The sequence below is a fragment of the Elgaria multicarinata genome, chromosome 7, assembly GCF_023053635.1.
Source record: "Elgaria multicarinata webbii isolate HBS135686 ecotype San Diego chromosome 7, rElgMul1.1.pri, whole genome shotgun sequence".
Taxonomy (NCBI): Eukaryota; Metazoa; Chordata; class Lepidosauria; order Squamata; family Anguidae; genus Elgaria; species Elgaria multicarinata.
Genome location: NC_086177.1, coordinates 3673855 through 3697785, shown reverse-complemented (window position 1 = coordinate 3697785; position 23931 = coordinate 3673855). Strand labels below are relative to the sequence as shown.

General features: G+C 43.8%; 2 protein-coding genes across 3 annotated transcripts; one reads left to right on the top strand and one right to left on the bottom strand.

Moving 5' to 3' along the window:
• Positions 1-46: 46 nt before the first annotated feature.
• Positions 47-4262, bottom strand: NDUFA2 (NADH:ubiquinone oxidoreductase subunit A2). Its single transcript, XM_063130119.1, has 3 exons — positions 4114-4262; positions 2320-2426; positions 47-248 (listed from the first exon to the last, which is right to left on the bottom strand). Exons 1-3 carry the CDS (start codon positions 4218-4220, stop codon positions 157-159), a joined length of 306 nt encoding a protein of 101 aa, XP_062986189.1. The 5' UTR covers positions 4221-4262; the 3' UTR covers positions 47-156.
• Positions 4263-4909: 647 nt separating this feature from the next.
• On the top strand, positions 4910-23692 carry IK (IK cytokine). Of its 2 annotated transcripts, XM_063130116.1 has the most exons (20): positions 4910-5028; positions 8202-8268; positions 9023-9115; positions 9879-9938; positions 11223-11390; positions 11472-11586; positions 12466-12536; positions 12640-12686; positions 12938-13101; positions 13216-13324; positions 14520-14559; positions 14889-15102; positions 15488-15506; positions 15941-16021; positions 16514-16592; positions 20387-20444; positions 20921-21009; positions 21214-21322; positions 21798-21832; positions 23363-23692. In XM_063130116.1, exons 1-20 carry the CDS (start codon positions 5013-5015, stop codon positions 23388-23390), a joined length of 1662 nt encoding a protein of 553 aa, XP_062986186.1. In that variant the 5' UTR covers positions 4910-5012; the 3' UTR covers positions 23391-23692. The 2 variants fall into 2 exon arrangements, with proteins under 2 accessions (XP_062986186.1, XP_062986187.1); XM_063130117.1 differs by lacking the exons at positions 12938-13101; positions 13216-13324.
• The last annotated feature ends 239 nt before the right edge of the window (positions 23693-23931 follow it).

Below are 23931 nucleotides of genomic sequence, written 5' to 3'. Positions count from 1 at the left end.
AGCTTAGCACTGGCTGAAGAAAGACAAGCAGCAGACACTGGGGAAATCGGAGTTCAAGGACTTTATTTCTTAGGTCACATTCCTTTATATGCAATTTACACACAGAAGTGTTCTGCAGCTGGAGCTAAACTCAAACGCAGGAACCATTCATTATATTTATGCTTTGCTATTAACAACATTCTCCAGGGCTTTGGCTACTTGGTCCATGTTTAGGTTATTTAGTGGCACACTCTTCTCTCTGCCAAATGCTGGGGGGAAACAAGAGAGTTAGATGAGATACATATATCCCATGGACAATTTTAATGAATATTTTTAACACTTCAAACAGCTATGTGTTTGTAACTATACAAGAATAGGCTTCCTTAGAAGTGGGCTGGTTATACACACAGTTTGAGCAGTAAAATTGATGCCTTTTCTACAACCTCATTGGGTAGGCTACAATAACGCAAGGGGGGAAATGCAGATCTTGCTCAGATGAAGCATGACGTTTGGATTCTACCGCATTTATGCCTCCAGGTAGCCACTCCACTGAAAACTGGGTCATAGTGCCTAAAGAGGGAGGTATCAATCATTCTGCATATAAACTGCTTCTTATTGGATGTGGAAGCACAGACTTTTCTCAGTAACCTATGCTACAAACACTTGGTCTTTATAAGAACTGAAATTCACATATCCTCCAGTCATTTTCTTCTGCCTTTAATTTAAGTTTTTCTAAACTGGGAACAGGGCAGTGACCAGAATGGTAGCAGATAATGCCTGGGAACCAATGAATGAATTGTATTGTATCCGGCAGGCCTACCCAGATCAATGTAAAATCAAGAATTTTTAAGATGTGTTGATTCCTGTACTAATGTCGTTCCCCACCTCGATCCAAAGGGAGAGGCGGGTAAGAAATTATTATTATCATCATCAATATAAGCTATTTTCAGACATGCAGCATTCCTCACTCAGCAAGTCGCCTCCCTGCCCCCCGAATTCAGGTGGCTTCATAATTCAGCTAGAGAACAGAGTCTTAAATGTTTCACTCCAAAAGGTACTTAGGCAGTCTGGTATCTTAGCCTTGAAGGTACTATTATTATTATTATTATTATTATTATTTATTTATATAGCACCATCGATGTACATGGTGCTGCACAGACCACACAGTAAATAGCAAGACCCTGCCGCATAGGCTTACAATCTAATAATACTATTATTATTATTAATAATAATACTAGTCATGACCACACTGTCATAAGTCTCCATTATCAGACCACCTTATTTTAAGGTACTAGGTTGGTTATTTGGCAAGCCAGGCTCACAATTGTCAAATTTTCTTGGCTATCAAACTATCAAAGTCCATTTGGCCACCACACCTGATAAAGGAAAAGTTTTCACTATGGCTTTAGTGGTCAGCTTTTCTACCTCGTAAAAATCCTCTCTTCTACTGGATTACACCATTGGAAACATTGTATCCATATTTGTTTATGGAAGATGTTAAATGATCACCACATGATTCATTGCCACAAGTCCCAGTTTAGAAATATCTGGCTATTAGTTGAGATCCCTCATCTAGCCAGATGCTGGTAATACAAGGTCAGGGGCCTCGATGTGAATTAAGTCATGGTTCACTGATACTTTCCTAACTATAAAACATGTTGAACAGGCTTAGAAGCTTTGCTGTTCTGGATTTCTAAAAGTTGTTGGAGTGATCCCTTTAAGTTCCTTTTTTGAAAGAAAAGAGGGATACATTTTGAAAAACAAGACCCCCAAGGAAGAGAGAAAAAGAATTACCATTTCTTTGTAGCAGTCACTTCCAACTGGCTCTCCAGCACATATACCTCATTCCTATCTGCTATTGTCTCAAATTTGTCAACTTCTCTCTCCCCTATAATGCAGTGATGTAGTAATTTCCAGCTGCAGAGTTTTCTCCTTTATTTTGAGGGCACTAATTAGGCTTTTCAACTAGGATATATGTTTTTGGACAAACTGAGACAAAGCATGTATTGCTGGGGTATGCATTTGTAAAGTTGATATGACCATGATAGTTGAAACAAATAACTAAGAGACAAAGCAAATTTGGAGTCTGTGCATGTATACATGGAGGGGTGAATCCGAGTGACTTCTTGGGCTAAAGCTGTGTTAGTGGTGTCCAATGATGAGCCCTGACAGGGCTGAAAAACCACAGAGCAATTCAGAATTGTTCATATAAATAAACAGAACTCCCAAGTTTCCACCACTCTAGAAACAGTCTTGTGTACATTGTTTAACAAGTTGCTTCCTCCATACTTGCAATATCAAACTTGACACCCTCCCCCCAAAAAGTCCTACTCGACTCACCATATCGAGCCCAAAGCTTGGGCTGCACATTTGAGCACTCTCTGATCAGGATAGGAAAGTCTGGATTTGCCTTCTTTAAAGTGACGTAGTACTGTTCTATGAAATCTCTGCAAATAAGAAGCCAACACACACCAGCATGTATTAAAATGAAAGGTCTTCAGCCCTTTCAAGTTATCAACACTATAGAAACATGCTGTGAAGAAAGTTAATAAGATACAGTTCATTCTAAAGTAATGAGTTTCAAATGTTGAAAAATATATCTGAAGGTTTAACATCAAATTGTCTGCTGTAGAGGATCCAGGGGCCTGTTGCAGGAGTCTCACTATCGTCTCACATTGAGTGTGTATCTGTGAATACATCCAGCAAAAAAATAAAAATGGTGTTACATTGGCCATCTTCCAGTCGTCTGGTACAGAGGCTGAGCTTAGGTACATGTTGCATATTTTTGGGAGGAGGGCCACAATTTCATATTTGAGTTCTTTGGGAACTCTAGGATGGATACCATCCGGACCTGGTGATTTATTTGCTTTCAGTTTGTCAAATAAGATTGAGAGCTTCATCTTTTGTCACCACTATTTGCCTCAGTTCCTCAGACTCCCTCCCTGAAAACATCTGTTCAGGCAGACGCATCTGTCCTGTATCTTTTGCAGTGAACACTGATGCAAAGATTTCATTCAGCTTCTGTGCAATCTCCCTGTCCTTTAAAAAAAAATAATACTCCCTTAACTCCATTGTCATCCAATGGTCCAACTGCTTCCCTAGCTGGTTTCCTGCTTCTGATAAATTTAAAAGAATTCTTTATTTTTGGCCTTGATATTATTAGCACTGTGCTCTTCAAAATGCTTTTTTGCATCTCTTATTGTTTGCTTGCATCTCCTTTGTGCCAGCTTGTGCTCCCTTTTATTTTCCTTGCTTGGGCAAGACTTCCATTTTCTAAAGGAAGCCCTCTTTTCTACAATAACTTCTTTAATAATGCTTGTTAACTCTTGGACTTAGTGCTACCTTTCCTAACCTGTGGACTACATTTTAGCTGAGCGTATGGACGACCTGCAAATCTATCTAGAGTGATGAATCAAGCCTGAGCCCCTGCAGATTTTCCCTACACTGGCTCAGCAGATTAGTCAAAAACACCTCATGGAACAGGGAAAAGGCATATGTAAGTTCATGAGCGTTAGAGTGGCACTGCCACACCTGTACTTCGGGCTTGGTTTTGCAGCAGACCTGTTCAAAAGAGTAGCTACTTCCACCACAATGAAGCCTTCAGGGTGGGTTGGCTTATCCAATTCATAGGGCTGTATTTGTGCAATGGGCTGCAGAGACATTAAGAGTGTGACCTGCAATGTTAGAGGTTTAGGGTTCTGTTTCTCAAGGTCCCCAAGGAAAGGATTACATCTCAGGGCGAGAGGCCAGAATCAATGGGGCGGTTCACACCTCCCGTCTTCCTCAGGTCTATTTGGCTCTTCCCCTACGAAAGCAAGCAGCGCTCGGCCCTTCCCCGACCTTCCAACCCTGAGCAGGGGCCACTAGTCGCCTTCTCCCTGGTTTGCCAGGCGCCACCTCTAATCTCCAAAGCCGCAGCCGTCGTATGCCAAGGTCTGAGCCTCAGGGGCCCTGGCAACACCCTAGGCATGGATGGAGGGTGCGCGGATCCAGGTCGGCCCCGGCGCGCCGTTCCTCTCGACAGCCAAGACCGCCGCGACAGCGCAAGCAGCACAAATCCCACTTCTACCACCAAGCAAGGAGGAGGAGGGGGGGGGAAGAAGCGCTCCGTTTCCCAGATTGCCTCCCGCGTACCTGACCCCCTGGCTGGCCGGCGAACTCTGGCAGAGGTGGATGCGGATTTCCTTGAGGTTCCGGGCGAGGCTGCTCTCAAGGACCCGCACAGCTGAGGCAGCCGCCATCTTGACTCCCAGACTCCTCAGTCAATTAGGCTTATGGGCGGTTCTTCGCCGCCCTCTCTGGCCAATCCGCATCTCAGCATAAACGTAGCGAGCGGTATTATGCAAAGTTACGTCTGGGAATCACGCGCGATATCGTGCGTAAAAAAACAAAGAAGTACAAACTGCTCCTAACTGAAGACGGACACATTGGACCTAACTTCCGGTTCTTAGATTCCTCCACCCCCCCCGAAGTGAAAGTTGCCCATAGAAATCAATGGAGAATTTCAGACGGTGGGATAACAGCTGAGGTTGGGCGACAGCAGGTCCACCAAGAACAAAAGGCAGGCAGGCGAGCGTGCTCTTTGTAACTCGGGTCTTATTCCACGTGTAAACATATTTTTTTAAAAAAGAAAAGTTTTAAAACATTTAGAAGTGCAGCACATCTGAGCCATGAAGCTCACTGGGTGACTTCACTGCCTCTCAGCCTAACCTACCTCACAGGGTTGTTGTGAGAGAGAGGCGGGATAGGAAAGTAAATAACGGGACTTTAAACCCTTGGAGGAGACGAAAAAAATATGGCTTCCGACGTCTGGCCCGGAAACTCTCTAACCAAACAAGGAGGTTCTTCTCTAAATCTTCGTGCTTCCAAACTATCCCAGCGCAGTGTATTGTGGGTCAAAACCCTCTTATGACGCTCTCATAGGCGGCGCTTCTTCTCTACTGCGCGGTGGCTTGTGGGGAAAAGGGAAGGCGCCGTCGCGTTGTTGTTTTCTCGTCAGGTGGGAGCCGTTGATCGCGGCGGAAGAAGCGAAAATGCCGGAGCGAGACAGTGAGTGTCGCCGGGGGTCCCAGGGACGGACGGACGGAGGGAGCGAGAGAGGGCGGGCGGGCGGGCGGGCGCCTGGAGCCTTTCGGCCCTTGGGGAGGGGGCGCTGGCCTGGCCTGGACGGGACGGGACGGCTTTTTGGAAAGAAATGGCTGTCCTAAAGCAGCCAGTGGTTTCCCATCTTGTTGTTGTCTCGAGGGGATACTTCCCACATCCATTTCTCCCGGGAGCCCCCCGTGCATTGCAGAGGGTTCTCGTGGAGTGGTGGGTTGGGCGCGTAGAGCAGCAGTGGGCAGAAGGTCGACGGCTACCAGCGGAACTACTGGCCACTAGTTTAGTAGGGTGACCCTATGGAAAGGAGGACAGGGCTCCAGTATCTTTAGCAGCTGCATAGAAAAGGGGATTTCAGCAGGTGTCGTTTGTATATATGAAGAACCTGGTGGAATTCCTTCTTCATTCCAACAGTTAAAGCTGCAGGAGCTATACTAGAGTGACCAGATTTAAAAGGGGGCATGGCACCTGCAGCTGTCACTGTTGTGATGAAGACTGAAAGAACTGGGCATGTTGAGCCTGGAGAAGAGAAGACTGAGGGGAGACATGACAGCACTCTTCAAATACTTGAAAGGTTGTCACACAGAGGAGGGCCAGGATCTCTTCTCGATCCTCCCAGAGTGCAGGACACGGAATAACAGGCTCAAGTTACAGGAAGCCAGATTCCAGCTGGACATCAGGAAAAACTTCCTGACTGTTAGAGCAGTACGACAATGGAATCAGTGACCTAGGGAGGTTGTGGGCTCTCTCACACTAGAGGCATTCAAGAGGCAGCTGGACAACCGTCTGTCAGGGATGCTTTAGGGTGGATTCCTGCATTGAGCAGGGGGTTGGACTCGATGGCCTTGTAGGCCCCTTCCAACTCTGCCATTCTATGAAATTTCACCAGATTCCCCCTATATACAAATGACAGCTGTTGGAATTCCCTTTTCAATACAACTGTTAAAGATACAGGAGCCCCGTCCTCCTTTTCATAGGGTCACCCTAAGTTTAGGGTCTGCCATCTGGTGCCTGTGGGGATTCTTGCAAAGAACAGCGGACTTTGGTCTAATCCAGCAAGGCACTAGTTTGCTTTTGAATAAGAACACACATTCGCAGTCACTTAACATAATGTAGTTATGCCCAGGAGTCTGCAAATTTTAACTTCGCTTATTAGCTAGCCTCTTTTTGGCTTCTCCAGCAACTCCTTCCTCATCCCCAAGTCTACTGGCATGTGCAAGTGAGAGCAAATGCTACTCTTCTAAGTACCCTGACCAGTGTGGGGGACTTGGAAGAACAGCAGAGGCTTATCTCACTTGTGCTGAGGTTTGGATGTGAGACTCTTGCTGTCTCTTACTTTCTCCAAACTGTAATGGAAGTGGAAGCTTGTTGCTGGGCATCCTTATTGCCAAAGGGCCAGAAACACTTGTCCTGATGAGTGGATGGTTGGCTATGCCTTATGGCAACCTTTTTATACTGTATTTTTTATTTCTGTTTTTAACCTGTTGGTTGTTTTAGTATAGTTTTAATTTTTGTGAACCGCCCAGAGAGCTTCAGCTATTGGGCAGTATAAAAATGTAATTAATTAATTAATGCCTTATGGCAACCTTCCCCAACCTGGTGTCCTCCAGATATGATGGAGTGCAACTCGCACAATCCCAAATCAGCACAAGGCTACTTTAAGAGGTCTTGAATATGCACTCTTGTTTGTCAATGTAAAATAGTTTGGTGAACTAGAGGAATTTTAGTAAAATGTGAAAAAAGTAAACCCTTTAAAACTGAAGTTAACACAGGAGGGCACACGTAGCCTGGCCATGCCTTTTGGAACTTACCGGTGCCATATATGAGTAGAGGGTTTGCCACAAAGCACATGCAATGCTTTCCTGAGGTTTGCATACACTGTAGGGGAAGATTAGTAATTGCAGGCTAGGAGGCTTGCCCATCGTCACTGATGCTTCCAAAGAACAGCAGGAATCACTGAAAAGCTTCCAAAGAACAGCAGGAATCGCAAATAGCTCATCTTCTTACAGTACTACTTCCTCTGAATATTTGTAGAGCAATATTACAGTTACAAAGTAAACTTGGAATACCCAGTGTATACAAACTATTTCTTGGAAAACACTTTGTATACCAGTGGATATTCTAGAAGTCTCTGTATGAGCTGGATTTTGACAGCTTGTTGACAGCTGTCAAAATCCTGTGTGGCTAATAGAAAAACTGCAAAAGGGGGATACCCTTTTCAGTGAAAACTGCGTGGAGTAGAAGGGGGCACCCCATTGGTGGGGGCAAGACTTTCAATTGACGTGGGCACTCAGCTAACTAGAGGAACTTGAGCACCTTCCCCACCTGTCAAAAGTGCTAAGATCACCCAGTTATCTAAGGACATCTGTCATTTAACGTGCCCCCCAGCCCCCTGCAGATCCCCTCCTTCTAGTTCACCTCTCCCTGAGTCCCAAGCACCCAGTTTCCATATAAAAGTGGATGCCACCCCCATTTCCCTACCTCAGAGGGAATAACTGCTTTTACTTTGGGGGGGAAAACGGGCACCAACCACAATCGGAACAGGGACAGGGGGACTTGGCTGCAGACAAGATAGGTTCTGCCACCAATTCCCTTGGGATGCCAGGCAGACCTGACTGGAAGACTGAAGGACAAGGGGGTTGGGGTGGAAACAAGCTATGCATTGTGGGTAGTGTGCCTGATAGCCTGTTGGGCACACCAACCATCCGCTCTGGGTTCGCAAAACAACCCACGGTGTGTAGCTTGTCACCCATCATGGGATAGCATTGGGGCTGGATTACATAGGTTGATCTTTGAATGGCTAAAAAATGGATGGCCCTGCTTTGGAGAGGTGGTTCCTTGACAGCCTCTTGCTCCTACTTCCCTGCAACTGGGGTTCCAATGTGTCCCTGCAACTGAGGTGAGAAATGGTTGCAGAGCAGTGAATGTCAGGTTTCCTGGTGATATTCTGAAATTCCAACCTCACAGTTAATTTATCTCTCTTTTCTGCTTGTTCTGTTTTTGCATGAGAAGTACTGTAATACTCTCTGTGTGTATTATGCATACATGCTTCGTAGCGCAGTGAATTGAGGTTCCTGCCTTCACTTGTATTCACTTTTCTCCCTCTCTCTCTCTCTCTCCCCTAGGTGAGCCGTTCTCCAACCCTCTGGCCCCAGATGGCCATGAGATGGATGATTCTCATTCTTTCCACCAGTGAGTAGAGCTTTTCATTGTATTTTGAAATAGTGCTTTCAATATCTGAGAAAAAGAATAATTGATATTGCCACTGACAGGGGTCTGCAATGCCACTCACCCTGGTGAATGTTCAGGCAAGGATGATAAGATACCCCAACCTTACTCGGGAGGGGTGCAGATTGTCATACAGTTGTGCTTGGCTATGGAATCCCAGCACAAGTACATGGATGATCCCTGTTTATAGTCTACAGCTGTAAGGAAAATCTACTCCACCCCAGCTAGAGAGAGGAAGAAGCGATAGTCCTTGATCTCACACAGAAGGCCAGTGAACTCTTGCCTTTGCTATCGCAAAATCCACAAACTGTGCTGACTAGGGATTGATGGGTGGAGTTCTAGACAGTGCAGTTGAGAGAAGGAAATGTAGTAGCACTAGAGCTAGCAAACAAGTCATACTGGAGCAAAATGCAGAGTTGGCAGTGTGTCCTGCGCTACTGTTGCTGCCGTTTGTGTCTGTTCTAGGCCCTTCTCCCTTTTTTCACTAAACTGCATGCTATAAGCAATGGAGGAGTGCAGGGAAGCCACTGAATCCCAGTTTCTTACTTGTAGGGGTTCAGACACTTTTTCAATCATATACATGTCGGTAGTGCTTATGAAATACCATAAAGGAGCACGAATGGTTTCTACCATCAGCAAATCTTGTAGTATGACTTATTGAATGCAGGATATTGGCCTGTATTTTTTTTTAGTTAAATGCAGGGTTTTTTTATTGTAGGTCTAAACTGACCAATGAAGACTTCCGGAAGCTTCTTATGACCCCACGGGCAACACCAACATCTGCACCACCTTCCAAATCTCGCCACCATGAGTAAGTATGCACTTCCTGTATTTAACAGACCACTACTGAATTCTTCCCCCACCTCCACACCACCTAGCTGATGCATATTTATCTGATACTTGTTCTCATTTTATCCATATATAATTTGTACATATATAATCTGTGTACACATAGTGTATGCATGTATATAATCTGTACACATATGAGAGAGAAACTAAATTCAGAATTAGGCAGCTACTAACACTAATCAAGTGAACTTTGAACAAGAGTAGTAATGTTTAGCAATATGATATGATATAATGGTTTAGAATGTTCAAGGTATTTCATGTACATTATCTCAATAACCCTTATAGCAGCTCTGAAAGACAAGGTCCCAATATTGCTGATGGGGGACTGAAGTTTGGAGAACTGTAGGTTGCCTAAGGCCAGAGAGCTCTGGCTATTGGGCGGTATAGAAATGTAATAAATAAATAAATAAATAAATAAATAAGGCCGCTTACAAAGTTTATGAATGAGACAGGATTTGAATTGAGATGATTTCATAGGTAGCATTTTTAGTCACTATGCTACATAGCGCTCTCTCTGGCTCTTGAAAGCATTTTTCTGAAGCTTTCAAGCTGCTTTGGCTTTCCTTAATTGACTGAGATAGGTGTCTTAAAGTTGTCAGACAGGTTAAGAGTGAAATGACTTATTTCAAGCATACGGCTATCTTTGTCTTGAAATTGGACTTTCTGCTTTATTTCACTGTAATGTCGGCCATTGTCATGGACATGAATGTTCTCATCCTTTTTAGGATGCCAAGAGAATACAATGAAGATGAAGATCCAGCTGCTCGCAGGAGGAAGAAAAAAAGGTGAGTAGAATGAAATTGGGATCCAGAAACTTTCAAAGTGGAGGAAGGATCCTAACTAAAAGCCTCCCAGAAAAGATGGGCCCTTGAGTATCTCCTCTTTAAGGGAGTTTGATCCATTTTGGTTATTTGACCTTGAAATCAGACATTAAGCCTTGATGATGTTCCTCATTCAATTACTTCTTGTGCTCTTTCTTTGGAAGAGGAGGAGTTATTTGTAGTGATGGTGGTAGGCTCCTTCAGTACCACCTGGATATTCTGTTTTCTGGACTTATGCCAGTGTGGCTTTTACTCTGGTGATGGCACTGAGACTGCATTTGTTACTTCAGGAATGATTCACCTAGAAACTGATAAGATAAACAATATCTTTCTGATCTTATTAGTACTGAATAAGTACTAATAATCTTATTAGTACTGAATAGACTGAATCCCTGACCCTCTGTAAGTAGAGAATGTGCTCTACCCTTTAGCTATGGACCCTCCTTGGGTTTGCTTGGGTTCTGTTTTGACTTTTGGCCAAAATTCAAAGTGAAGACTGCTAGACTACTACCTATGAAGGCATCAATGGCTTGGGTTCAGTATCGGCTTCTCCCCAAGTGAATCTTTTTGATTCTAGCTACTAAGTTTGAACATTAAAGGCATGTAGAGAGATGGCATTCAGGCTGTCCCCCAGTGGAGGGCATGTCAAAGGTTAGGTTGAAGATTTCCAAAAGCCCTGTAAGATCTTCAAATTGTTGGATAGATGGAGCTAATTGATTTTTGAATGCTGTGTCTTGCTTCAAGCACTCAAGTTGAGGACAAATTAAATAATGGGCCAGTTTGCATGATCAAACTGCCCGTCGTGGCTTATTGAGTTATTATTAAAGCTATGGTGGGTTGTGGTGTGTGCCAGCTGCCATTTTGAATATTCAAGTTGCTTGTTGTGTCATCCAAACCCAGGAACTGGGTTATGTGAGGGTTAAGCAACCCTCACATAACCCTAAAACAAGCCATGGATTCTGTGAGGGTTGTTTAACCCTTGTAAAATCCTTGTAAAATCCATGGTCGGGTTCGGATAATATGACAAGCCATGGCTTGTGGCTGCTGCAGGTTGTTGTGGCGATTGTGTGGATATATGGGTCCCTCTGCATGGAAAGGTGGGCTATGAACTAATGCTCAAAGTAACCGATGTAACAGCTCTGCAAAAGGGCAGTGACAATCAAGATAGATGTTAAGGGGGATGGATATTTTCCTACAATGCTGTGACCTGCATGTATAATTGTAATTGGCTTGTTTTTGTGATACCAGCTATTATGCAAAACTACGCCAACAAGAGATTGAGCGAGAGAGGGAACTGGCTGAAAAATACAGGGACCGTGCCAAGGAGAGAAGAGATGGGGTCAACAAGGACTATGAGGAAACAGAGCTGATCAGCACAACTGCTAACTACAGGGCAGTGGGACCCACTGCAGAGGCGTGAGTGCAGTTTGTTTCTGTCTTCCTACTTCTCAGTACAACGTGGCTCTGATGTCATGGAGTTTCTCTTTATTTCTTTAGGGATAAATCAGCAGCAGAAAAGAGGCGGCAGTTGATTCAGGAATCCAAGTTCTTGGGTGGTGACATGGAGCACACTCACTTGGTGAAGGGTCTGGATTTTGCTTTGCTGCAAAAGGTGAGCAAGATAATAAGCAGCATGTCAGCAATTCACATGCTGGTAAATCTGTTCACCATGTGTATTTTGGCCTCTCCACTAACAAACTTTGCTTATTACTAAATCGGCATTTCCTCTGCCAGCTTTCCATTCTTGGCTTGTAATGTCTGCTTTTTCCCGATTTGGATAGACTTTCAGAACCTGCTTAAAACAGGCAAAACAAACATACTGCTGAACATCAGGAAGATTGAGAATCTATTCAGTGCTAACTAAACTTGTCTGGAATCTTGAATTGACTCTGAATTATGCTCTTGACTTTTAAGGGTGTGTTTTCTGCAGTAGTTCTTAGGGATGCCTTGTATCAGAAATATTTCTACCATTTATTAAGGCTTTATTGTTGGCCTGCAGTTATGCATTAAGTTGACCAATTTGCATGTAAGAGATTACCCTGCAACTTTATTATTATTATTATATTTAGGGTTTGTTTGTTTGTTTATTTATTTATTGCATTTCTATACCGCCCAATAGCCGAAGCTCTCTGGGTGGTTTACAAAGTTAAGGCAATTCAAAACAAAACAACAGTATAAAACCATAATATAAAATACAATATAAAAGCACAACCAAGATAAAAACAGCAGCAGTGCAAAAACACAAATTTAAAATACAAATTTAAAACAGCAAGGTTAAAATTAATTTATAGACTGTTAAAATACTGGGAGAATAAAAAGGTCTTCACCTGGCGTCTAAAAGAATATAATGTAGGTGCCAAGCGAACCTCCTTAGGGAGCTGTCTTCCCGTTGTTCACATTATTGAAGTTATCCGCTTGCCTCTCTGATCTGTTGGGAGACTGCCTATAGCCTCTTAAAGTAGCATTTTGAAGAACATTTCTCTCTGGTCAGGTGCGTGCTGAGATTGCCAGCAAAGAAAAGGAAGAAGAAGAACTGATGGAGAAGCCCCAGAAAGAAACGAAGTAAGTGGTAACCAGCAGAGTTCTGGCCTGTGAGTTTTTAGACTAAGGGAAAAGGTAGCACAGAAATTCATTTTTCCTAACATTTACCTCTTTCTTTCTTTAGAAAAGATGAAGATCCAGAAAACAAAATTGAATTCAAGACTCGCTTGGGTAGGGATATTTAAAAGTTTGCTACTGTGTGCTTCTAACCTTGGACTAGGATGTGATGGTTGTATAGTATTGTGAGTAAGTTTGCTAGAGTATGTGTTATCCTCAAATAACCAGAGGGTGCAAGCATGAATTGGTTGGATATTGTGGCCTTGGTGTATGTGGTTTGAAGAAATGCTGATTGGAGCAATGGCTGAAATGCTGTAGTATTAGTGGGTTCCTTAAGTTGGTATTTGAGTATCCATCCTTGCTAGGTCGTAACATCTACCGGATGCTATTCAAGAACAAGGCGTATGAACGGAATGAGCTCTTCCTACCAGGGAGGATGGCCTATGTTGTGGATCTAGATGATGAATATGCAGACACAGACATCCCCACAACTTTGATCCGAAGCAAGGCTGATTGTCCTACCATGGAGGTAACTGTCCTGAATGCTTCCTCTGAATTAGCAGAAGTACGGTTGCTTTTGTTCATTTTAGCAATCACACATGGTCGATGAGTGTAATTCCTTTGATTTTCATTTTCCTTCTAGGCCCAGACCACACTGACTACAAATGATATTGTTATTAGCAAACTGACCCAGATTCTTTCCTACTTGAGACAAGGAACCCGTAACAAAAAGCTCAAGAAGAAAGACAAAGGTGGGCCTGTGTGCTTAGGTTTTGGGAGGGACATGCACGTCTCTTTCCCCCTAAACACCTCCTGTGACATGGAAGGGAAGGCTCCGTTAAAATGTGTGCAGGAAAAAAAGGGAACCCTGTGAGGGAGTGAAAAACAAGCTGAAGGCAGGGGCGGAACCGAGGATATCTTCTGCAAAGTATTGTTTGTATAAAAAGGTTTAAAAAGTGTGTAGGCACTTTTATTAAACCTTTTTATACAAACAATACTTTGCAGAAGGTATCCTCGGTTCCGCCCCTGCCTTCGGCTTGTTTTTCACTCCATTAAAATGTGGACAAACTAAAAGAATGATAGGCAATACGTTCAGGCAATACATTTCTCAACAGTGGTTTTAGGACTCCATGGTGGAGTTTTTACAGCACCATTGAGAAATGGTGGGAGAACTCCACGCAATGGTGGAGTTTTTGGAAAACGCTCCACGCAGAATATCAATGATGTGCAGAGGAGAGTTCCTGCACAATGGGTGTGTTGTGTGGCAGGCTCAGTGGAGTTTTCCATTGCATTGAATTGACTTTTTCCACTGGCTACAGTGTTCCCTGGCAAAAGTTGCTAAAGGAGCGAGTGCTGCTCTAGGAGAGCGGCCAGGTTTGTGTTTTTGCAGCAATGGCTGATGGGATACCATCAGGGAGACCAAGGGAGGAGAGAGGGCAGAGGAACTGTCACTCAAACGCCATGATGAACTTTACTCAACTCCACGTTAGCCCACAGTCACACAACGGTGGAGTTAGAACATGATGTGTGGGGTGGACCCCCTAAAAACTCAACCATTGAGTGGAGTTTTCACACTGCATTGACTAATATGTTGTCTGAACTGAGCCATAGAAACATCAGAATTTAAAGCATTCTTTTGCTTTGCGTGGTGATGGTTCCTGATAGAACAGACTGCTTAAAATGGGGTAGCTACTTAAACTTCATCTTTCCAAAGTTACCCACCTCTCAGGCTGAATAAGATCTGGAGCCTGCATGTCCAAAGCAAGGAGAGGTTAGCCTGATCTGTCAAGCATGTAGAGTTTTGCATGCCACAATGCACAAGGTGCCAGAGACATCTGCAGGAGCTTCTCCCTGCTTTATAGTATTGCCATTAACACTTAAGAGAACGAAGTTGGAACATATTTTAGGTACAGAGGTAGGCTTGTTCTAATTGCCCTCTATTTGCAGGAAAACTGGATGAGAAGAAACCTCCAGAGGCAGATATGAAGTACGTAAACTAACTTCTTTGAGTGAATTATCCTCCAGTGATTTAGCTGGATTCCTTTTGTTGTATTTGGGACAAGCTATTACCTTGTTGAAAGGTCCTCCAAAAGTTTCTGTGAGGGAGCAAGTCTACTTCTGGTTTATCACTCCTTCAGAGTTGAGGAGTCTGTAGCAAGAAGAAGAAGCCTTAATCTTCAGGAGATTGGTGGTGAAACTGCTTGATCAGAGGAGTGATTTATGTTAGAGAAACATGTACTGAAGTTCTACTTTTTCTAAGTCTTGTGTGTATTTCCATTTGCTGGCTTCTTAATTTGTATCTGTTTAACAAAAAAGTATTTTTGAGGACATTGGAGATTATGTGCCGTCTGCGGCAAAGGTGCCTCGAGAGAAGGAGCGAGAGCGATATAGGGAACGGGACCGAGAGCGTGAGAGAGAGAGAGACAGGGAACACGAACGAGAGCGCGAACGAGACCGAGAGCGCGAACGCGAACGTGAGGAGGAGAAGAAAAGGCACAGCTATTTTGAGAAACCCAAAGCTGATGATGAGGTAAGCATGCAATATCTCAGCCATGAAATTGAGGTTTTCTGGTGCAAATAATTCCCAATCATTACTGAGATTTGCTATGATAAAGTGGGTATAGAATCCTCCTTAGAGGCAGAGATAACTTGTTGATATACTGATCTGCTTGACGTACAGCAGTTAACCTGAAGCTGTGAGCATGTTCTAAATTGGGTATCACTAGTGCATGATTTTCCAGGGGTTAATGTTCAGGTTAAAGCTGGTGAGGGAGGAATGCAGTGGATTAAAGCAGTATGATGAAGTATTAGCACTCTATGGAGCTGCACCGTTTTGTTCCATTCGCAATAGATGACCCTGATGCTCATCTTACTTGTTTCATTGTCCTAATATGTTCTTTCCTTTCTGCTTTTAGCCTATTGATATTGATAAAGGTACGTCCCTTGGTTTGTTAACTCTGGCATAAAACCAGTTGTGGCCAGCAGGACTATTCGCTAAACCTATTGGCTGTGGTGGTGGGTTTTCTTCTGAGCTCTCAGGTATTGTTTGGAATATATCATTTGAGATGGCCACCTATGATTTAGAGAGTCTAGTTTGGGCCTGGAATTCATCTTCGACATGATGCTTGGCCCTAGTTGGAAGACGAGGGATCTGTATATGTCAGCTCACTTGTTTAAGTTTCCTTCCTTGGCACCTGTGCATTTATTGATAGCTCTTATGTTTATGGGTGTCTGAGTTATCAACTTTTGTAGTGTTTCAACCTCTAGAGTGGCTTACTGTTGGACTGCAATAAGCATTTTTTAATGTCATGGTTGGAAGTAGAATTGCCTTTGTCTGAAGTCTGCTTTTATATCTCCCTTGTTTCCAGGACCTGGCTCAGCCAAAGAGTTGATTAAATCAATCAATGAGAAGTTTGCTGGTGCAGGTGGCTGGGAAGGAGCAGAATCATATCCTTTGTGTGTGTGCACTAAATCGGGGTGCAAACAGCTGCAATAGTCGGTTCAGAGAAGCTGCCCCAGTCTCCTCTAGAGTAGGAAAGCTGTCTCCTACCCTAGGCCCAGGGTTTCATTTGAAGAGGATCCTGCTCTCTTGAACATTGGGGTAGCTCCAAAAGACCACTATATAGACTTTGGGCAGCAACATGTTGTGTGTGCTTGAGGGATTGGAGCGATACAGTGGGAAGGGTCCGTTCCTCTCATCCCCTCCAGTCAAACTGATGAGTTATTAGCTACTTAAATTATGGTTTCTAGAAGGAACAGAGAGATTTGGATTACTCTAAACTGCCCAAGAACCTTCTTTTTATTATTTTCTCATGCCATCCCATGTAGATTTAAGTTGCCCATTTATTTGGAGGGAGGGGCAGAGAGAGCCTTTTCCTATGTGAGTTGTTTTCTGACCCTGGTGATGTCCAAATTGTATTTTTCCTTAACATTTGACACATTAAAAAAGCCTGAAGACAAAAAGCAACTGGGTGACTTTTTCGGGATGTCAAACAGCTATGCTGAATGCTACCCTGCAACGTAAGAGGATGCTGTATTCCTTGGGAGGGGTGGGAGGACGTTGGCTGAGGACCACACAGGGCTGAATGAGACAATGACTTGCCTCACCTCATACTCTGTGGCCCACTTAAAGAACAGATTCCCTTTTGTCTGGGTGAATGGAAATTATTGGTAGGCATTGTTGTGTCTAGTACTTGTTCTATGTGCAGAACGATATAGGTTCTATATAATTTAGTTTTACAAGTCTGTTTCTTTGCCAGTGCTCTCCTGTTCCTTGGGTCATATTTACTCTCCAAGTTAAACAAAACAATTTGTGCCCATATTCATTGTTATGGGTAGGTAAACCAGATTAAAACGGGGCTTTATTATTTCAGCATTACTACTAGCCCCTAAACCAGTGGTTCCCAAACTTTTTCAGGTCACCGCCCCCTTGGTACCACAAACTCATGCCCAGCGCCCCCCTACCCTATACTATAAAAATTATTATTCAGAATAGTGGTTTTCAACGACCCACCAAGGAAGATAATAACAATAACATTCAAAACAGTAACAATTAATTGAATACTTTATTCAAAATCCAATTGGTGTGCCCTGCCATGCTGGCTGCAAACAGAGGCGTTAGCTCTCTTTTCCCTCCCTCCCTCAGCAAGCCTGGGGCAAGTGCTTCCCATTTAGAGGGGATTCTAGGAGTTGAAGGACTTTTTTTCTGTCTAAACATGCATAAAATTGTGCCTTTAACTTATCATGTCACACTAGCATGAATACAGGAATCAAATAGGATTTCCTTCTTCAGTGGAACACACTTACTTAGGAGTAAGCACCATTTTGTTATAGGAAAGGATAATGTATTTTAATTAAAATTTAAAAATAATTATCTGCCACCTGGTACAGAGTTTTCCTATGGAAAACCTGGCTGGGACTGAAGTAGAGGGGCACTAATTTTACTGTACTTATTGTCTTTAAATATGGTTAAATATCCCACAGTTACTTTGCTATTCTATTTCTACAATTCATTTTCTCCTGTCTTTTCTTCACCCTCTCTTTGTTTTCAGGCTGCATCCTATGCACATTTACCTCAGAGTAAGTTCTATTGATCTCAGTGGGGCTTACTTCTGAGTAGACATACTTAGGATTGTGCTGCAGCTCTGTTTTTTTGGTGACACAAGATACATACCATGTTTACCAAAAGAACGCTTGAAAAAAGGGGGTTGGACACCCTGAAATAAGCAAGGGCAGATAGGAAAGGTTTCAGCAAGCATTCTGGAAAAAGGTGCTGCTGAATCTTCTTTAGCCAGGAAGGACCTGGGGAATTGCAATTCTCTCTCCCTCCCCCTTTTCTTTTCTCTCCCAATCCTGTTGTAGTCCAGATTTTTTGAGGGGTGGGAGCACACACACAGACACACAGCATCTCTCTCTCTCTCTCTCTCTCTCTCTCTCTCCAACCCCCCCTCCCCCCCCAAGCCTCACAATAGCTGCCGGGCTGATTAGGACAGGAGGGCAGCAGCTCAGAGGGGAGATGGCCCCACTCTGCAACTACTGACAGGGTAAGGGAGCCTGGTGAGACCTTGCAGCTGTGCAAGCAGTCCTGCTCCCCACCCAGCCTGCCCACTGACTGCTGTTCTTGGCAGCTGCTCTGCCACCCGCCGTCCTCCACATGGCTGCTGCTCTTGCCTTGTGCAGCAACTATCGCGAGAGGTCTGCCGGGGAAGCTTGTAGGAGGGGGCAGCTCTGGCCGAGGGAGCGAGCGAGCAGGTGGCGGTGGCTCCAGCAGGAAAGAAGCCCTGGGCCCTCCTAGGCAGGAGAAGAGTGGGCAGAGCAGCTGAATTCGCCGCTGTTTCCTGCTCTGCTGCCTCCTGTGGGCGCTTCCCCCACCCCCTACTTCTGGTGGGGCCGCTGTGGGCTTGAGATAGGAGGAGAGAGTGGTTGCGTGAATGAGAAAGTCCTTCCTGAGCAGGAGCGGTGTGGGGAGAGCAGCTGAATTTGCCGCTCTTTCCTGCTTGGTCCCTGGGTTTTAGGACTTTCTGGAGAGACCACCTCGAGCGCCCCCCTGCCGCCCCTTTGCCTGTTAGCACCCCCTGCCAGCACCCCCCGCCGTCCCTTTGCCTCTTAACGCCCCCCTATGCAATCCCACCGCCCCCAAGGGGGCAATACCGCCCACTTTGGGAACCACTGCCCTAAACCATATGATTACACGCTTATATAACTGCTACCATAATGTTTTTCATTGTCTACTTAAAATAGGGGTAGGGAACCTATGGTCTTCCAAATGTTGGACTACAACTTCCATCACACCTAAGAATTGGCTATGTTGGCTGGGGCCAATGGAGTCAAGCAACATTTGGAGGGTCATATGTTCCCCACCAGTGATCTGTTCAGTATACGTTTCTAGTAGCTTAACCAAACAATCTGAGAATGTACTATAGATTGATGTGTTCTGCTGCTGGGACAGAAATTGGAAATGGATGAAGAAATATTTATTTAGACATTTGCACTTTAGTTTGTAACATGTCAAAATGAATCTAAAACACTTGCCCTACAGATAACACAATAAGGCAGACATTTATCTTTATGTGGTCACTGCAAATTCAGGATTTGTTGCTAGAAAACCTCCTGGTAGGCTGAGAGCATGGAATTGTAGCATCTGGGTAACAGAAGTAAAACTGTATGTGGACATTCAGCCAGCTCTAGCCATCTAAAGGCTTCTGTCAGCACAGACGAGCACAGGGCAGAATCCAACAGGGTGTTTATGCCCCAGTTGATTCTTTTCTTCCCTCCTGATTCCCTTCTAAAAGTGGTGGATTCCCACTTGCATTGCACAAATGGAACCCACCACTTAGGCAAGCGAGATTTAGTGTTTCCAAGGGGATTCCTCCAAAACAAGCAGAAATGTTTGTTTCTGAAAGGAGGCAGGTCGGTGTTTTATGGCCTTATGGGAGCTCCACTGAACTGACTCATTTCAGAAGTGAGTGTTTCCACTTGTTTTGGGTTGCCTAAATTGCTGTTCCCACTTGTATAACGTAATTACTGGGGGCGGAAGCGCCCCATTGAATTTTGCCCATAGAACTAAACTCTTCCAATTTAAAGGAATGCAAGTAGGCTGAGCGCTAGACTTGGGGAGCTGAGAAGGTTATTCTAAAGGAGGCTGCTTCCATGGTTTTGGTGCAGAAAACATACAGCCCAGTTTACCATAGAGCTCCGGCTATTGGGCGGTATAGAAATGTAATAAATAAATAATACCAAGAATGATACTTTGGCACCAGAACCTTGGCAGGGGATGTCCAGACTTGTTCCAGCAAATCTTGATTTTGCAGATAATTTTTAGAAGGAGGGGAAGATACATGTTTGTCCTTTTGGGTTTCCAGTGTCAGCACATGATAATTAAAGCCTGAGTTTGGTATTTTTGCTACTAGGCAATGGAGTCGTTTCAGTTCCTACAATTACAGCTTAGTCTGGATTAAGGATACCTTCATAATATCCAAAAGATCTTTATTTGACACACTGGCCTTGGGAGAACTACCATGGAAGTCTAAAAATAATTTAAGACTGGGACAAGTTCAGTTATAAGTCATGAGTTTGTTCTTTGCTGCATCAAGAACAGATCTTGAATGGGCTTGCTTAGATATGCTTTGAATTGTCTGTTATTTATGATCCTTGGTGCTAAATGAGCTTGCAGAATCTGTGATACTGTAGTTGTCACTGGCAGGCTGACTATATTGATCTGGAGTTACTGAAATTGGAAAAACCGAGAAATTACCTCTAGAGTTGGGGGCTACAAGGATAAATCAGAGCTGTTTAATTGCTTCTTTTCTTTCTAGAATGGATGACATGGCTGTGGATAGTGATGAAGAAGTAGACTATAGCAAAATGGATCAGGTATATCATCAATTGTTTATGATTTCAAAATAAATATGTTTTTTACCTTGGGGGAATATTTCTGAACTGTCTTAAGGTTTTACATGACTCCCATTTCCCACTGGAGCCTGGGGTGGCAGCCCTTAATGTTCTGACCTAGTGTGCAGTAGAATGGATTCTACCATTTCAGACTGCACGTGTGGCACTGATTTTTTTTAGTGCCTCCCTGTGCAAAATAGAACACAAACAATAAAAACTAAAAAAAATAAAAACTACCAAAGCAGAAAGCCTAGAAACTTTCTTCCTAGAATGCTAGCTTTGTTTTTTTGGGTTTTTTTAGCTTGCAGAGAGAGTTTTTTTTTCTTTTCCCTTGTTAAATAGAGAGGTATTCAAAAATAGTATTCCCTGCCTGCAATCTAAACTGGTCCAATTCATTCTCTCACATCATACTATCATAGGCGTAGACCAACCTTTTTGCTTTTCTCTTCCTCATCAAGGGAAACAAAAAGGGACCCCTCGGTCGCTGGGACTTTGACACACAAGAAGAATACAGCGAGTACATGAACAACAAAGAAGCTCTGCCTAAGTGAGTTTGCCGTTTGCCTTGACGGTTAGGGTGCATCCAGCATTATGACCTTTTGCAGTTTACAAGTCAGCGACCTCCGGTAACAGAGCTGAGAGCATAGAACTCTGCTCTAGACCATGGAAAGGCTGTCTGTACCAGCTGCTATAGTACAGTCGAAAGCACAATTTCCCCAGCCGTATTTGAGTTTCTCCTGTGTTATTCCAGAGCGGCATTCCAGTATGGAATCAAGATGTCCGAAGGCCGTAAGACACGTCGTTTCAAGGAGACCAATGACAAGGCTGAACTGGATCGGCAGTGGAAGAAGATCAGTGCAGTGAGCATTTTGAGCAAAACCGCTCTCCCAAAATACCCTCTTTACACGTCCGAGGGTGGGGCTTTCCTTAGAGGTGTAGTCAGACTTCCACAGACACCTTATTTTTTGGATTCAGAGGGGAATGGATCTAAGGGTGGCAGACTCATTCAGTCACAGGCATGCATATACCCTTATTGTCAGCCCTTCTGCACTGTTTGCCAAGGCGCTGAATTACCTTCGGGTATTCCCAAGTTGTCTCATCATCCTGATCATTGTCAGGATTCTAATGCTGTAGAAGCTACGCAAGGAAGACTTGGCCTCTTCCCACAGGCTGCTGCTTCCCCTTCCCCATGTTGATCCAACCTACCAGAAATCAGTTTGGTCAGCTTGATTACTGTGCAGTTTGCATGCTCCTCCGCTGAACTGCAGTGCCATTCCAATACAGAAAGTTTTTAATATTTACATGTGCAATACAGTGATTGTACTTTCTCTGCAGATCATCGAAAAAAGGAAGAAGATGGAGGCTGATGGGTTAGTAGAATTTGCTTTAACTTGAAAAGTCCCTAAAAGCTGTTTCTAGAGCTTATTCTCTGCAGTACACACGTCCTTGCGTGCTATCAATGGAGTGAGCTATTCAGTTGTGGCAGTCTCATGATTGGGGGCGGGGTGGGTGGGTGATGCATGTGTGGATTGAGAAATCCTATCCTAGCTTCAAAGCGTTTTCTCTCTCTCAGTTATGCTGTTTTTCCCATTCCTGCTGCCAGCTTTACCTTCCTGAATGTAGAACTCCAACTCCCAGAACCCCAACAATGATCCATTCATAATGGATGCAGACAAAGCTAAATTAGGCCTTTTTCTTTATCCAATCAGCTCTGGATTTAATATTTAAAATGTTTGTATGTGCATAGTTGGCTCATAGGATTAGTTCCTTGTACACCCTTTTTTACAGGTGCAATGCTGGCAATATGTGGGTACTGATGGGAGTTCTGACTCCCACTGAAATTACCTAACTATTCAAGCTGCAGTATGTTAACCTTGTGTAAAGGCTGTGGCTCACCTTAGTCCTGTTTGTATGTGGATTCTAGCAGAAGCACTCTCCAGAGTCTGAGCCAAAAGAAAACCTTTCTGACCTAGCTCTTGCCACAAGGACTCTTACTGCCTTATATGTCTTAGGCTGAAATCTTACACCCAAGATTGTATAGCATTGCAATTGCATTGATAGTGGCTGCGTTCGGACGACTCAAAAAACACCCGACGGTTTTATGATTCAACCATCAACGGTTGCTATTTATGTCGTCTGTTGGGCAATTTCCACCCCATGGATGACTTTTTTTGCAAAAAAACAACTGGAGAAACACAACTGGCTGCAGAGTTGACTTCTCACACATCCGGTATTTTTGTGTGTGTCTTCCAAACCGAGCCAGTAAAGTTTTCCATCTGTTGAGTTGATTTATTCACCTGGCTACAGAGTTCCGCAGCAAGAGAGGCCAAAACCTGGCCAGCTGCTCTGCTGCAGCTTGCACAACTCAGAGACTGCTGGCATAGCACTGGGGGGACTGAGAGAGGAGGGTGGGTAGAGGGGTGGCGGCTGTGTCAATCAAATGCTGGTTTGAGTAGAAATTCAGTCCACACGAGCCTCAACCGCACACAGTTGTAGAAGAACATGTTGTGTGGGGAGGACTTCCAAAAACCCGAACTGTGAGTTGACTGCTTCACCCACCATTGACAAAAGTGTTGTCCGAATGCAGCCAGTGACACTGCATCCCTGAGGTTATTCTGTGGTTCTATACATGGCCATATTTTGTTTTAATGGCTTTTTCAGGTGATACTAAGGATGTGATCTCAACTACGCACACAGTGTGGGTTTTTAGCATTAGGAGATGTGTCTGCACTCTGAATGCAACACTCCCTGAAGATTTTTGGTTCAAGCTAGAGAGAATTAAATAAGTATTTGTGTCCCACTGACTTTAAAGAGATTTTTAGTGTGCTTTACTTCCCATGGTTTTCATTCTCTAGTATGCTCTTCTATATACTGTGCCTCATAAATGTCTATAATTTCAGGGTTGAGGTGAAGAGACCAAAATATTGAAGCCTCCATTAACATCTGATGCCTGTAGCTGCATTCCGGAAGCTCAGCTATACTGGAGATGAGACTTTGGAAGTGATTTTAGTCCTTCCTCCTGCTCTGAAGCAAAGCCACCTTGCTCTTTGTTTTCAGCATCATGCAGGCCCATGAGCGCAAAGGACAGTTCTTCATTCTGCTGAAGAGCTTTAGTGGTTCTCTTCTTTGTCTCGTTTTGCCTGCATCAGTGCATGTGCCCCGGGAACCTGCACTTTAGGTTTTGTGGCTTGTAAACTTTGTACATGTAATAAAATCTGCAGTAATGTTTATGTCCAATTGTTTTTGTATGTTTTTGGTAAATAGCAATGTACCTAGACTACCCTTGAATTGTTTCTTTATTCTACTGAAAACATCTGGGAAGATCTTGTTTAAAATGTGATATTAAGGAAGTATATCTTACAATTTGTTTAGTGCAGGGCTACAGAAAACATGGGCTCCCAAACCCTATCTGGTGGCTCCCAAGATCCCCAACTTCTGCAGTGGGTGAAAAAGTCAAAACATTCTAGAA

Coding starts and splice junctions, on each gene's coding strand:
- IK (XM_063130116.1), top strand. Junction 11,391..11,471: donor GTGGGACCCACTGCAGAGGC/GTGAGTGCAGTT, acceptor TTATTTCTTTAG/GGATAAATCAGCAGCAGAAA. Junction 14,560..14,888: donor CCTCCAGAGGCAGATATGAA/GTACGTAAACTA, acceptor TTAACAAAAAAG/TATTTTTGAGGACATTGGAG.
- NDUFA2 (XM_063130119.1), bottom strand. CDS start 4,220: ATGGCGGCTGCCTCAGCTGTGCGGGTCCTTGAGAGCAGCCTCGCCCGG. Junction 2,427..4,113: donor CCGGCCAGCCAGGGGGTCAG/GTACGCGGGAGG, acceptor TCTTATTTGCAG/AGATTTCATAGAACAGTACT. Junction 249..2,319: donor CAAGCTTTGGGCTCGATATG/GTGAGTCGAGTA, acceptor GTTTCCCCCCAG/CATTTGGCAGAGAGAAGAGT.